Source organism: Trachurus trachurus (genome assembly GCF_905171665.1).
Source record: "Trachurus trachurus genome assembly, chromosome: 5".
Taxonomy (NCBI): domain Eukaryota; kingdom Metazoa; phylum Chordata; class Actinopteri; order Carangiformes; family Carangidae; genus Trachurus; species Trachurus trachurus.
Genome location: NC_139896.1, coordinates 7,207,409 through 7,221,345, shown reverse-complemented (window position 1 = coordinate 7,221,345; position 13,937 = coordinate 7,207,409). Strand labels below are relative to the sequence as shown.

At 42.2% G+C, this 13,937-nt stretch overlaps 1 protein-coding gene across 1 annotated transcript; it reads left to right on the top strand.

Annotated features, from left to right (window-relative positions):
- Positions 1 to 11,230: 11,230 nt before the first annotated feature.
- Positions 11,231 to 13,734, top strand: myog (myogenin). Its single transcript, XM_083972745.1, has 3 exons — positions 11,231 to 12,068; positions 12,688 to 12,787; positions 12,917 to 13,734. The coding sequence occupies exons 1-3, from the start codon at positions 11,496 to 11,498 to the stop codon at positions 13,033 to 13,035; spliced, it is 792 nt and encodes a 263-aa protein (XP_083828871.1). The 5' UTR covers positions 11,231 to 11,495; the 3' UTR covers positions 13,036 to 13,734.
- Positions 13,735 to 13,937: the final 203 nt, after the last annotated feature.

The window sequence follows — 13,937 nt, the reverse complement described above, 5'->3', positions numbered from 1 at the left end:
CTCACTGTTGTGCTGCTGCTGCTGCCTGGTTGTGTGTGTGTGTGCGTCCGCCTTCTTTTCATGCTCTTGTTGCGAAGCGCCACAACCGACACCCTCAACCCCTCTCTGCAGTGTATGTGACTGTAAAGCTGCTGCTATCTAACTGGGGCATAAAAATACAGTGACTGTCTTACCCCCTGGGTGTTATTTAGATACTGATTAGTCATTAGGGGATATTTCCTGAGTGTGGGAAGTCCCTTATGAAGCTCCACATCTGAAACTTCACAAGGGTTCATAAGGCACCCAAGAGTCAGATACAGGATGGGAGTAAAACATTTCCATAATATATAAATAGTTAATACAAGTATAGACTTAATTATTTATTTATTTGAAATAGCAGCTATTACTCAAGGTCCTGTGCAGAGGGTGTGGTGCTTGGTTTGGATAAATATATACCAATCAGCAGTGGCACAAGATGAAAGTCAGATCCTTTTATAGTAGAAGTAGAAATATTAGAAAAACTCAATTACAATTAAACACTCATATTGAAAATGTTAAGTCAAAGTAGTTTGGATATGATCAGAGAGGACTTTGATATGATACAGAAACCACCTAATGTATTAAACTGCACCCAATGCAAACTGTCATATAGTTAAATGTCACAATGACTCAGAATCCAAAGTGACATCAAACTAGTCTTCCAAATATTTAATAGATTTATTTATTTATTTAACTATTTTTATTTTATTTAATGTTTATTTAACAGGGATGATACATACAACATTGCCACAAAAAATTTAAAAATGTGATGCATATAAGACGTCTAGCTTCAGCTAATTTGCAGTCTGGACAGGCTTTAGAATAGGATAAAATATACTGAATACAATAAATGCAATGATACAAATATACAGTGAATAGGTACCTTGAATAAATCAACACAGCTGCAAATTTCAGATTAAAACACAAGTTAAATTTAGCCTTAAACATTAGTAAAGTGCTGTATCTATTGACAATGACTTGAGAGAAGTTGATGTTCACATTTCTGCTGCTGCTTGAGCCAATGTTTAACTTTCACATAAAACATTTCCGGGAAAAACATCACATCACAAAACTTCACATTTGAAAAACTAGAACCACAAACCATGAATTACAAGAGGTTGCACACGCTCTTCAGTTCGTTTAATCTATATTTATTAGTCAAATATTAAGTGACAACATGGAAACACTCAGGTAAAGCAGTGTCTCCCTTATTTCCATCCAATAGATGTACTTCCCCCACATAAACCACCAGGGAGGGGTATAGGTGTTTATGTCGTCACTGTGACTTGCACCACAGCCCTATAAACTAAACGCTCCTATAACAGTCTGAGTAAAAAATGCTTTTCGTCTCTGCGGTGTCTGGCACGTCATCGAGCACGGAGACAAAGAGTGCCATGGCACCCTCAAGCTTGGCAGCTCGCGAATGGCGCGGCTCAGGGAGTGGTGTTGGTGTTGGTGGTGGGGATGAGGGTGTGGGGGGGGGGGGGGGGGGTCTGCATGTTTCCATGGCGACAGTGCCTCCATCCCAACATCCCAGAATAACTTAACACATTCTCCCTTTATCCCCTATGGCGTATGCAATACTTCCTAGAGGGAAAATAGTTAGGATGGGAGCTCACATACTGAACGTCGCTCCCATACTTTTGGACCATTTTTAACATTTTATTGCTCTCGCTGCCTTTAATCTTTCTTTCTTTTTTTTTTGTTCTTGTTTTTATGAACCACATTTATAAATACACAACATACTATCTGTTTGTCACTCTCTTCCTGTGTCCTTTGTCTGCATTCCTTCAGGATGGCGAGCCTCAGCCTGTTGACCCTCTCCTTTGCTTTTCTTCTGGTTATGTGTCTGGATATTTGTAACTGTATCTCAGTGACCAGTAACCTTTCTTTTCTCACCTCCACGAAGACACACACACACATACACACATCACATTCCCACTGTTGTGTCCGGCTATTTGGTCGCTCCAGAAACCAGGCCTCTAAATTTGTCCCGCTGGCTGACATGGGAGAAGGTCAGTGGAGCCAGAGAAAACAAAGACGGGGCGGTATGGAGAAAGAAAGAAGGAAGAAGAAAAAAGACAAGGGAATTTTATTTTATTCATATGCACAATTATAAAACAAAAATTTTATTTAATAATACAAAGACAAATAATTGTGCAGGAGAGGAAAAGAAGCCCAAAGGGACTTATATAAAATCCTCCCCCTCATAACAAAATCACTAAAACAAATCAACCAATAGAAAAAGAAAAAGAGAAAGAATCAAAGAAAAAACACAATTAACAAACAGAAAATATCCATAAAATTACAAATGAATTTCAATTACACTAGACATAGAGTATTATTTTTTGCCTGAATAGAAGATACCTCACCAAACTAGTCCTAAACATTTTGTAGGATGATAGCCTACAAGCTTAAGAGACCTAAACAGTTCCAGAGTTGGGGGCCATTAAATTTGATAAAAGATTTATGACTGGAGGTACGACAAAGAGGTAAATGAAAGTTCTTCAGACCTCCTGCTGAATAAGAGTGAATATCTGATAATTTCAAAATAAGAGCACGAGGACTAGGAGGATAGAGATGTGACACATTGAGGATGAGACTCAAGGAGAAACAGAAGCGAGCTTGTAGTCGCAGCAGGAAGCCAGACATGACAGATGATACTGAAAAGCTGGACTGACTGACTGGGGGATCGGGGTGTATACAGTACAGTCATCCACTCAGATCTCACAACAACACACACACACACACACACACACACACACACACACACACACACACACACACACACAACATGACTGGCCAGAGACTGAATTCAACTGTACAGTATCTCCTAGGGGAGTTAATGCCTAATGTGGTTTTACACTTGGGCAACGTCAGGGTGTAAATTGGCTTCAAATTGAACCGGAGTGATTTTATGAGGGTGCAGCTTTACCCTGTCAGATACCTTTCTGATTAACTGAAGTTAAACTGGCAGCGCCGCAGAGATGCTCCTTGTTTTTTTTCCCTCCCCTGACTTGTTTTGAGTATCAAACACCCAGTGGTATTACTGGAATATAAAGTATGTCATGCAAATAATTTAGTAGCAATGGAGCACAGGTTATTTACAGTGAATAACTCGAGCGGTTACCATGTGCTGCGAAGTATGTTAGTGGGAAGTGGGTTATGTACAGTGTGGGGTATGAATATGTGCGAGTGTGTTTGTGTATGTGCGCCCCGGGTCTTGCAGTGGCTGGGATGCCAGCGAAGGGAAGGGCAGTAGGATGGCTCAGAGGCTCAGTCCATTCCTGCGATTTAACATGACACCACTTGCACTAAGACTGCGACAGCTGCGTATGCACATGCCGGCCATTCTGTTTGTTGTAGGGGATTACTCTGCGATAAAAGCCCCCAGTGAGCAGCAGCATGGCCGGGCTTCACAACTACTGTTTCCCCCCCTTTCTGACTGACTTTGAAAGCTTTCTCCGGGCCTCCAGAGCCCTGTGAAAACACAGGTGGGCCACTTCATGCTGAACTGGGATGAATGGGAGTATTCTCCTGATGATTAGGCCAGGGAAGGGGGAGGGGGAGGGGAGGGGAGGGGGCACAATAGTGTCACATCACCTTTTAGGCATCAGTCAAACTGTACAGGCACTGCAGCTTATGTAAGGTTCATTACTCAACAGAAATAGTTGGGGAGAGGCACATGGGAGTGTAGTAATCAGCTCCGACGGCTCCCATTCATTTGTTTTCAGAGTAGTAAGGTGACTGATTCGCTCTCTCGCTATAGTAGGATCTCCTGGGAGGAAGACGCTGCTTTGTCATCATCTTTCACCGTTAATGTTGAATAGTCGGTTTAATGTCGCCCATTATCTCAGAAGGAGAGAGAGAGAGAGAGAGAGAGAGAGGGGAGAAAAGCTCCACTTTCTGCTCCTGAATGAAAAAAAGAAGAAGCAGATATCAAAGGGTCTTGGTAACAGACGTGCTGTTATCATGGTGACACGCTTGGGCATCTGTTGCTGTCACTATGGTGACATGTTTTCTCTCCCAAAGGTACTTCAGCTTGTACAAGACGTTATTACATGAAGTGCTGCATTTCAGGAGTGATACAGAAAGAAACACTCAGTGCAGACGCTTTCCCCTGATTTCTTTCTCTAAAATCCCAGCGTTGCCATGTTTATATCATTACTGCTGCCACAACCATACAGAGAAGACGTCAGCTGGGTGTAACCTCATTCACGCTTTGTTTACCCACAGTATGAGTGGTGCAGCAGAGCTTTGACACAAACTTAAAAACCTAAATGAATTACATATAAGATTCAGATTTATTTTTGAGAGATGAGATGAGCAGCCATCTCGTTTTCAAGGGAATACAACATAAAACACAAAGCACATACAACATATACAGTCATGACAACTCATATACCCCAAACCCCAGAACCTATCCATCCACCATACATATCCAACACCCAAGGCATAATACAACACGACACAACACAACACAGCGCATACACAGTATACACTATGGAACAACACTATAATAATAATAATATAATAATAATAAAGTTTATTTATATAGCACCTTACAACATCAGAAAGATGACCAAAGTGCTTTACAGAAAAAAATTACATTACAAGTGACAAGGAGTAACATAGCAGATACAAAAGCAAGAGAACACAAATGATAAAATACATATCAAAAGGAAAAAAGTTACTCAATATTAAAAGCCTGTCTAAATAAATGAGTTTTAAGATGTGATTTAAAAAGTGCCAAGTCATTAATAAAATGTAGTTCAGGGGGTAGGGAGTTCCACAATTTCGGGGCCGCTATCGAAAATAGCTATAACTATAACTATAATGCCATACCGTACAATACAGTACAATACCGCATGGACATTACACAGATGAGTTAAGAAAAGGAGCCATAGCGAGGACCCAGAAGACACCACCACTAAAAGCACTGACATGATACTGCAAAAGTATGAAAACTAAATAACTGTTACATATCTCTTTGTTTTATTTGGCCATATCGTTTTATTTCCCCTTCACTCTTGTCCTATTTTACCTCACAGTTTAATTCATACCTTCTAACTCTTTTATCTCTTATTATCCCCTTTTTTCACGTATACGCCCTTTTATTTGTATTTTTAATTTGGCTCCTCCTGGTTCTCATGTCTCACTTAGTCTTGTATGTGTTCATGGCGCTTGTTTGTGATTTGTCTTCTGTGGTTCCTGCATGCTCCTGCTTTTGTCAAGCATTTTGTAAACTCATGTTTTTAAAGGTGCTATATAAATGAAGTTATTATTATTAGCACATGTACCGTATGTATGTATTATCAGGAGGATTTCCTGGAGAAAAGGTGGTGTTCAATTGTTATCCCACTTAACTAATATAAAGAGTACATTTCCAATGATCAATGTAAATAAATGAGCCTTTTCAACACCAACCAAACTCCCAAACTCTGTCCATAACATCTCTTTTATTTTCTCAAATGTTTCCTAAAGAAGCTGCTTGTGTGTGTGTTTGTTGTGTGGCCTCTATAATTCGAGCTTCATCCTCCTCTAATCAACGACTTTACTGTTGTTTTGTTTTTCTCCTCTTACATATCTGAGATTTCCAGACTGCACTCGGATGACAGTTCTCCAGGTCACTGATGATCATGTGGCTAACCTGGGGTGAGGAGGACTGATCCCCCCCCCCCCCCCCCCCCCCCCCCCTTCCCCTCCATCCTCCTCCCCCCTCGCCCCCCTCTTCCCTCCAGCTCAGCTGTCCCACAATGTGCTGCTGCTTGTCAATGAGGAGAAGTGGACCAGTGTTGCCAGTGACAGGGCAATCCCTGCTACACACACACACACAAACGTGCAAGGACACATACATAAGCATGAACACATGGGGACCTGTACACACTTCACACTTCAGCACACATACAAATTGTATTTTACAAACAAATCAGTGCAACTAAGTCACACACAGCTATCACATTAATTCAAGGTTTTAGTTCCTCTCATATGTTGAATTGTTCCACAAGTTTATAATAAAATCAAAAGTGATAATATAGGTAATATAAGTATAAGTTTAATGTTGTTAATACATTTTATTATATATGGATGATCAAGTACAGCTAAAATAGCCTATAAGATACCAATCTTTAAAAGATCAAGACAAAATAATTTTTTCAGGTGACAGCTCCAGTTGGGTTTCATCCAACTGGAGCTGTCACCTGAAAAAATTATTTTATATAATTCATATTTTATTAATCTAATTTGACTCTTCAACTTGTTATATTCTGACTAAATTAAGGATGGAAGACACAGTTTGTATACAGTATCTATCTGCACACAGTGAGTAAACATTCGGTCCTCCCTGGATTACTGCATCTCAAGTGTTCACTTCAAAATGCTGAGAGGGGACTCAAACAAGACACAAGTGTGCGTCCGAGTCGACACTGCTGCAAAAACACACACACACACACAGAAACGCACACACGTTCTCCAGTTCTGCTGACAATGGGTTAAGATGACAGAGGGTTATGAGTGACTCTGACACACTGCAGACCCCCTCCCTGCTGTACCCCCAGAGTCCAACACAGGCGTCTTTGTACTTGCTCCACCATCAGTGACTATCCATCACAGACTAACCTGACAGCCCACCGCAGCCCTGCGCCAAAGCTGCGACTCCCTGCCTCAGCCCCAAACCCCAAACCCCATAGGCCAAAGCTCCGGGACCACGCTCCGACCCAGCAGCCTGTCACACACACACACACAGTCCCAGTGCTGCATGATTCAACAAGTCATTACTATAACAATCAGTTACATCATATCATTTCACAGTCATTGATGTAATGTACTGTTTTGTTTACCGTTTGTATGGTGTGTGTATCTTTTTTTGTAGCCCATGCCAATGCCAAAGACTGGTTTCAATTTAATTTAAGTTCAATGGATGATAAAGTCGTCTGAGTCTGGGTCTGAGTTATTATTATTATTATATTAGTGCAATCAGACAATGAGAAAATAGATATGAACAAAGGGTAGGGTTAGGTTTATGATAATGCATAAAGTGAATAAATATGCTGTAAGTACTGTAAAGAATGGTGACTTGTGAAATGTACAATCAACAGACAAAATACAACAAAAACAGCAACTTCAGTCAATATCCAACAACAAATGATTTTGCTGTTGCTTATATTATTATTACGGTATTTTCTAATGTTAAAGTCACACAGTCCCAGAGCTGAAACTCCATCTTCTGTATCTACAAGTGATTCCTGTAACATTAGGTTACATAATGTGTCTCACTTTTTAATTTCACAGTAGTTTATTTTTTATTTGTACAATGTTATTACCCCCCAGAATGAGGAAAATGTACGTTAGGATTAAAATGAGAAAAATAGATAGCCTAGGGATTAGAATTTAAAGTAAATAGCTGATATACGGTGCTGCTTGAACGTTTGTGAACCTCTTGAGTAGTTTAGATTTTTCTGTTTTTACCATGATTTTACACCAGTTTTTACTATGAAATATCAGGTTTATGTTTATCAATTTCATGTCCTTGTTTTGAGGGAACTGTGTGTAGCCAGCAGAGTAATACGTGAAACATGGTATCAGAGTATGTGCAAAAGTAAGTGATCCCAAGCTGCACTGGTAAAAGTCAATGAGGTAATTAGACTCAGGTGAAACACATGTGGTGGATGGTCAAGTAATTAATTAAGAAGACCAATCAAATGAGACATCCTTTGGAAAGGTTTTGTAAGATCTGTAAAACAAATAATTTACCACAACTCTGCCCAGAAGTGAATGGCCATCAAAACCTTCACCAAGAAGCACCAGGAGAAGAATAAAGCCGATAAAGGCCAACACACACTCTCTGGAGATGAATGAGTCTGGGATAAACATACATGGGTCAACAATCAACAAATAGGCTCTATGCACAGCTCCACTACTTCCTGAACTTAATGCTGCTCCTGTTTCCTGTCTTAACATTATTGGACAAACTGATTAATCCAGGTGTGTCTGAGTAGTCACAATGGTCAGACACAGCTGGATTAATCAATTTGTCCAGTAATGTAAGACAGGAAACAAAGCAGCAGCATTAAGTTTAGGAAGTAGTGGAGCTGTGCATAGAGTTGCTGCTCTCAAGGAAGAACAAAGTTGCCTGTTTAAACTTTGCCAGAGATCACATCGACAAACCAGAGGTCTCCTAGACGTCCATTCTCTGGACAGATGAGTCCAAAACTGAATTATTTGGCCACAATCACAGGCTGGAGGGTTTGGAGGGTTCACAAACTCAATATGCTGTGAGTAAAGTAGTGATGTACAGACAATCACCAGACAGACAGGTTTCAAAATACGGCAAAAAAACAGAAACATCAGTCAAAATCCACGGACAAATTATTTTTGATGTTGCATATTCAATTTTTTTTATCAGTATTTCTAAGTCACACAGTCCCAGAACTGAAACTCTGCTGTCTGTATCAACAACAGTAAGTTACATAATTTCACTCACTTTTCAATTTCACAGTCATTACATTAGTGCAATCTTAATACCCCAGAAAATGAGGAAAATTTGCATTAGAATAATTAGAATATGATATAAATACACTGCAACTAATGGATAGTGAGTGTCCTGTAGCAGACAACACACTTGTCACACTTGTGTTATTGTTGTTGTGTACTTCTCGTGTGAGCGCTTCGTGTGCAGCTGCATCATGTACAGTAGTAAAGCCCTAATTAAGAGTTCCATTAAGACACGAGAGCTTTCTGGAAGGCACAGCAGATATTTAAAGTTGTGAGAGCAAGGGAAAGCACAGGTGTAATTAATTACAGTGTTGACAGCTCTGCTCCATTTAGATGAGCCACTGAACCCCACCCCCCCTCGAGCCAGCGTGCACCCAACCACAACTCTGGAGAGGACACACTTAAATGGAATGTGGCCATCATTAATGTCATTAATTAATTACACCTGGGTTTTTTTTTTCTCCTTTCCTTTTCTAATGTGGTAGCCTATAGCAAAAATGTAATTTGACAAGTCCCTGAAAACATATTTTACAGTTGTTGTGTCATGAATAGTCTTCTGGTTAACAAGCTGCCTCATTAGATTAAGAAGACACACAAGAACCAAAACAGTGAGTCACAAAAGTAAAGTCATGCTTGTATACCTTGTTATTTAGAGTTTATAGTAGCAAACATTGCGTATGTTGAAGTTTCATAAATAAAGTTAGGCAATAGAAATGGACAAAAATGGCAATATATATATATATATTATATGAGCTAGCAAAAGGTAAATATAAGAGTGAGAAAAGTCTTATTTTAATTTATAAACTTCTTTTACTGCTTCTTGGTTTGTTTTGTTCTATATGAACCTATGATATTATGTATTATTTTTATGGTGTAAATTTATGTTTGCCATCTTATATTCTTTGATAGATGGTAGATGGATGAAAGTTAAAGGGACAACGAGGAGTTTGTATTTGGTTATAAAAAAGTGTCATATTAATGTGGATGAATCTACGTTACCCACACTTGTTAATGGGTCCATTTTCGGTAAATATATCGTTTTGTCTTTATCGCTACTTTGTTATTGTTATTTAGTGGTCGGCTCGCCCAGCATTTCCTACTTTCGGTTTCGCAGACGCTGCCCGGCGGGTCATGGGAATAACACCGCCGGATCGCCGTTTATGGTCGGAACTACGACGGTATCTGATCGTCTTAAAATCTTCGACTTTCATTCTTGATTAATGAAAACATTCTTTCTGGCAAATGTTTTGGCTTTCGCCGATCCAAGAATTTCACCGTGCGTGCGGAGGGTCATGGGAAATGTAGTGTGAAAACACCTCCGCTTTCCAAAACTCCTCGTTGTCCCTTTAAGACTCAGAGAAAGAGAAAGGACGTGACAAATGTCCCACAGCTTGTCTTTGAGCGTCACTGACGGTGCTTTCCAGTCACTATTATGCCCACAACACCCCAACCCCACCCCCACCCATCCAGAAAACATTTCCTGTCCTGATATGTGTATTGCGGTGATTAACCTATGGTAGTGATATGGGATACACAGGGATGTAACACATCTCACACTATGCCTGTCACTCCAGGCCACTTCTCTACTGACAGAAGTGTGTGTGCGTGTGCGTGTGTGTGTGTGTGTGTGAGTGTGTGTGCGTGTGTGTGTTTTGGCCCCGGCCGACCGTCCATGCTAGTGGAAGGAGCCAGTCTGAATTAGCCGGTGAGCTATGAGGTGAGACATGTCCTGGAAGGATTAACACCTGGTGGCTAAGCTAAAGGCTAACGCCACCACTGCTGACTGGAAGAGGTCAGGAGGACGATGAAGGCCGAACCTCTGAGTGGTCATCTCTCTCTCTATTGCCCCCCCTTCATCCCCCACCCCCCCATGAACCTGTTGTTGCCCAGTGCCGGCCACTTCACTGTACTCTGGTCTGTTCCTGCACAGACCTGTCTCACTTGCGTCACACTGTGCAATCATCTAAGAGGGGAAAGTCAGCAGATATAAATGCCGTTACATAAAACCAAGTCTCACCAAACAATGGCAACAATGTCATCTGAGGTTTTAGGCTACATATTTAGCCACCAACCTCCCTCCCTCGCTTGTCCATCGCTCCATCGCTCGCTGATCATCTGATTCGACCTAAACCATCAGGTCACAACGAAAGGGGCAAATGTTTTACCTGTGACCCAGTTCCAAGTAAACAACAATCTCCGGCCTTGTTTCCATCCCATCAAGAACCGGGAGTCAAACAACTTCTTGTCATTGCATATCATTGGCTCCTAGTAGAAGTGACAGCTGTCTCTGAACCCCAACCCCCTCCTCTTCCCCTTCCCCATCCCCTTCCCTTCCTCCCCCCCGGTCACCAATGGCAGGGACATGTATGGTGCCACGGAGAGGGAGAGAGACGCGAGTTTGGGATTAGCTCATTAAGACGGACATCTTTGATCCAGGGGTTATCAATATCTCTCCCATTTCCACGGGAACTTGATCATATCCTGGCCTCTTAAGACACACACAAGGGCACACTCACACACACACACACACACAAAACGGGCCCTTAAAGCCCCCAGAGGCCCGGGCCCAACAGAGATGTGAAGTGTAGATGTGCAGCAACAGCTAAACGTCAGGTCAGGTTTCTGGGGGCTCGTGCTAAATTTAACCCTGTGATCCTGCAGCAGGCAGAGGGGTTTAAATGCCAGCCTACAGTTGCTCCACACCAGTTGTTCTCCACACGTCTCCACACTCATCACACAAACTCAGGCCGGGGGGACGAAGACAGACAGACACACAGACACAGACACACACACACACGCGTACATACACTCCACACACCACACAACATACACGCTCCGGCTGCAGGACTGATTAGACCACGTACAGTACAGTAGTAGTAGTAGTAGCCTAGTAGTAGTAGAGCAGTTTCATTTCAGGGGAAGCAGGGATCTTTGCCCCCCTCACATCCAGCAGACCACTGACAGCAGCGTTGTCCACCACCACCATGGAGCTTTTTGAGACCAACCCTTACTTCTTCCCTGACCAGCGTTTCTACGAAGGAGGGGACAGCTACTTCCAAACTCGCCTGCCCGGGGGCTACGACCAAGGCGCAAACTACCAGGACAGGAGCTCCATGATGGGCTTGTGCGGGAGTATGTCCGGAGGCGTTGGAGTTGGAGTTGGAGTTGGAGTTGTCACGGGGGTGACGGGGACGGAGGACAAAGCCTCTCCGTCCAGCCTGTCGCCTCTCTCCGAGCCCCACTGCCCGGGTCAGTGCTTGCCCTGGGCCTGCAAGCTTTGCAAGAGGAAGACGGTGACCATGGACCGGCGGAGAGCGGCCACGCTGCGGGAGAAGAGGCGTCTGAAGAAGGTGAACGAGGCCTTCGAAGCCCTGAAGAGGAGCACCCTGATGAACCCCAACCAGAGGCTGCCCAAGGTGGAGATCCTGCGGAGCGCCATCCAGTACATCGAGCGGCTCCAGGCCCTGGTGTCCTCCCTCAACCAGCAGGACGGGAGCGAGGCGGTGGGACAACAACAGGGGCTGCACTCCTACCGGCCCAGCCAGACCCAGGCCAGAGTGAGTAGATGATGAGACAACAGATGGAGGAGAGATGGAGGGATGGAGAAGCAAGAAGGACACATTATCAAACATTGAGAACAGAAAAAGGACAGACAGGGATAAAGACAAATGGCACAAAGGTGGAAAAATGCTCATGTGTGACTTTGATGAAGTGATCTGCTCAGGAATTGATCAATGGATGAGGATGATTTTTTAAAAATATTTCATTAGGTAGAGATAAGATGGTAACTTTGTGTCAATCATTTTCATGTTTTAAGTGAAAATCCAGTTTTTATCTCATGTTTCAATGAGACATTAAACAAAAAAAGCAGAACTGACAGGTGTGGAAATATAACAAAAGCAGAAACTTTGGTAAAAATCCTTCACAAATACTCAATATCAAATCATTTCAATGTTCTTATATAACTTTTATTTGTATTTTCTATTGTTAAAGTCAATTCAAGTCACAGGATGTATTGGTTACGTCTGAGTGTGTATGTGTGTGCGTTTTTACTACACTTCCACTGTAATGTGTGTGTGTGGACTAGAGTGTGCCATGTCATAACACACAGATTGACTGACAGGAACTTATGTTGTGTGTGTGTGTGTGTGTGTGTGTGCATCTCCATGGTAACAGGTGTTGTTGTCAAGCGAGCCCAGTTCAGGCAGCACCTGCTGCAGTAGCCCCGAGTGGAGCAGCACCCCGGAGCAGTGCACGCAGAGCTACAGCAGCGAGGGTGAGTACACTTCACACACACTCTCATTAGTCGGCACGATTACGCGTGTGTGTGTGTGTCCTCGACTCCCTCCCTGACACACACACACACACACTCACACACACACTCACTCATACTGTGTCTCTGCAGATCTCCTGAGCGCCGCTGACTCTCCAGAGCAGGGGAACATGCGTGCGCTGACCTCCATCGTGGACGGCATCTCTGCAGCGGACGGAGCTGTGGCCTTTCCTGTGGACATTCCCAAATAAAGACCACCACCACATGTTGGACCCATAGGTGCACAGAGAGCCACAAAACAAAAGAGAAAAAAGAAAAAGAAAAAAGAAAAAGTAATCCACAATTGGCAAAAGGAGGCTGACAGTGACAACCAACCCCCAATTCCAGTTTAATTTATTGTGTCTTATGCTAAAATTTGTGATTTATCAGGATTGTAACTCTGCTGATCTATGGGTGCGCGAGGCCAAAACTGAATTCCTTTATGTTCACAATGAGGCCTTATTCCCTTTTTATTCCCTGCCTTATCCTGTGGTCCACATACAACCTGCCCGTCAGAGCCGCGTGACCTCGGTCCAGAGACCCAACGACTTTTGCTGCATGAACCCAACACCTATAGTTACTAGAAGAGTGGGTCTCTGTCTCTGACACGTCTCCAGTCTGACAGAGCTACAGAGGAATAACAACGAAACAAAAAAACTGTTTGTTTTTTGTCCTTACTTAATTTAAGTTTTCCTTTGTTTTCGAAACCTTTCCCTGATCTTTCATTCTTCTTTTTGTGTGTGTTTTTATGCTTAAAAATAAATAAACATGAGTTTTATTTGTGGGGCCAATATGTACCATGGCAGTTTTGACCAAGATCTGCTTAATTTAAACTGGTTATGAATGCTAGTGATGTAAATACGTTCCCTTTTTCTACAGAGTGGTTTTGCCATTTTATTTTTTTTTATTTTTTGCTAACTTATTTTTGACTTTTATAACTAAGATTGTTGTGTATTTGTAGATGTTCCAAAAAAGTGATATTTTCTGTCCAAATTCTTGCAATAAAGACCATTTTCAATACTTTCGCCTGACTCGGATGACTTCGAAAGGAACAACAAAACATCCCACATTTTTAAAAAACAGCTTTACTTATGTCTATATAGTGTCATAAATA

What these genes read in the sequence shown, in the direction of transcription:
- myog (XM_083972745.1), top strand. Translation starts at nt 11,496, where the DNA reads ATGGAGCTTTTTGAGACCAACCCTTACTTCTTCCCTGACCAGCGTTTC. An exon ending in CCAGCCAGACCCAGGCCAGA is followed by an intron (nt 12,069 to 12,687) that starts GTGAGTAGATGA and finishes CCATGGTAACAG; the next exon opens with GTGTTGTTGTCAAGCGAGCC. An exon ending in GCAGAGCTACAGCAGCGAGG is followed by an intron (nt 12,788 to 12,916) that starts GTGAGTACACTT and finishes GTGTCTCTGCAG; the next exon opens with ATCTCCTGAGCGCCGCTGAC.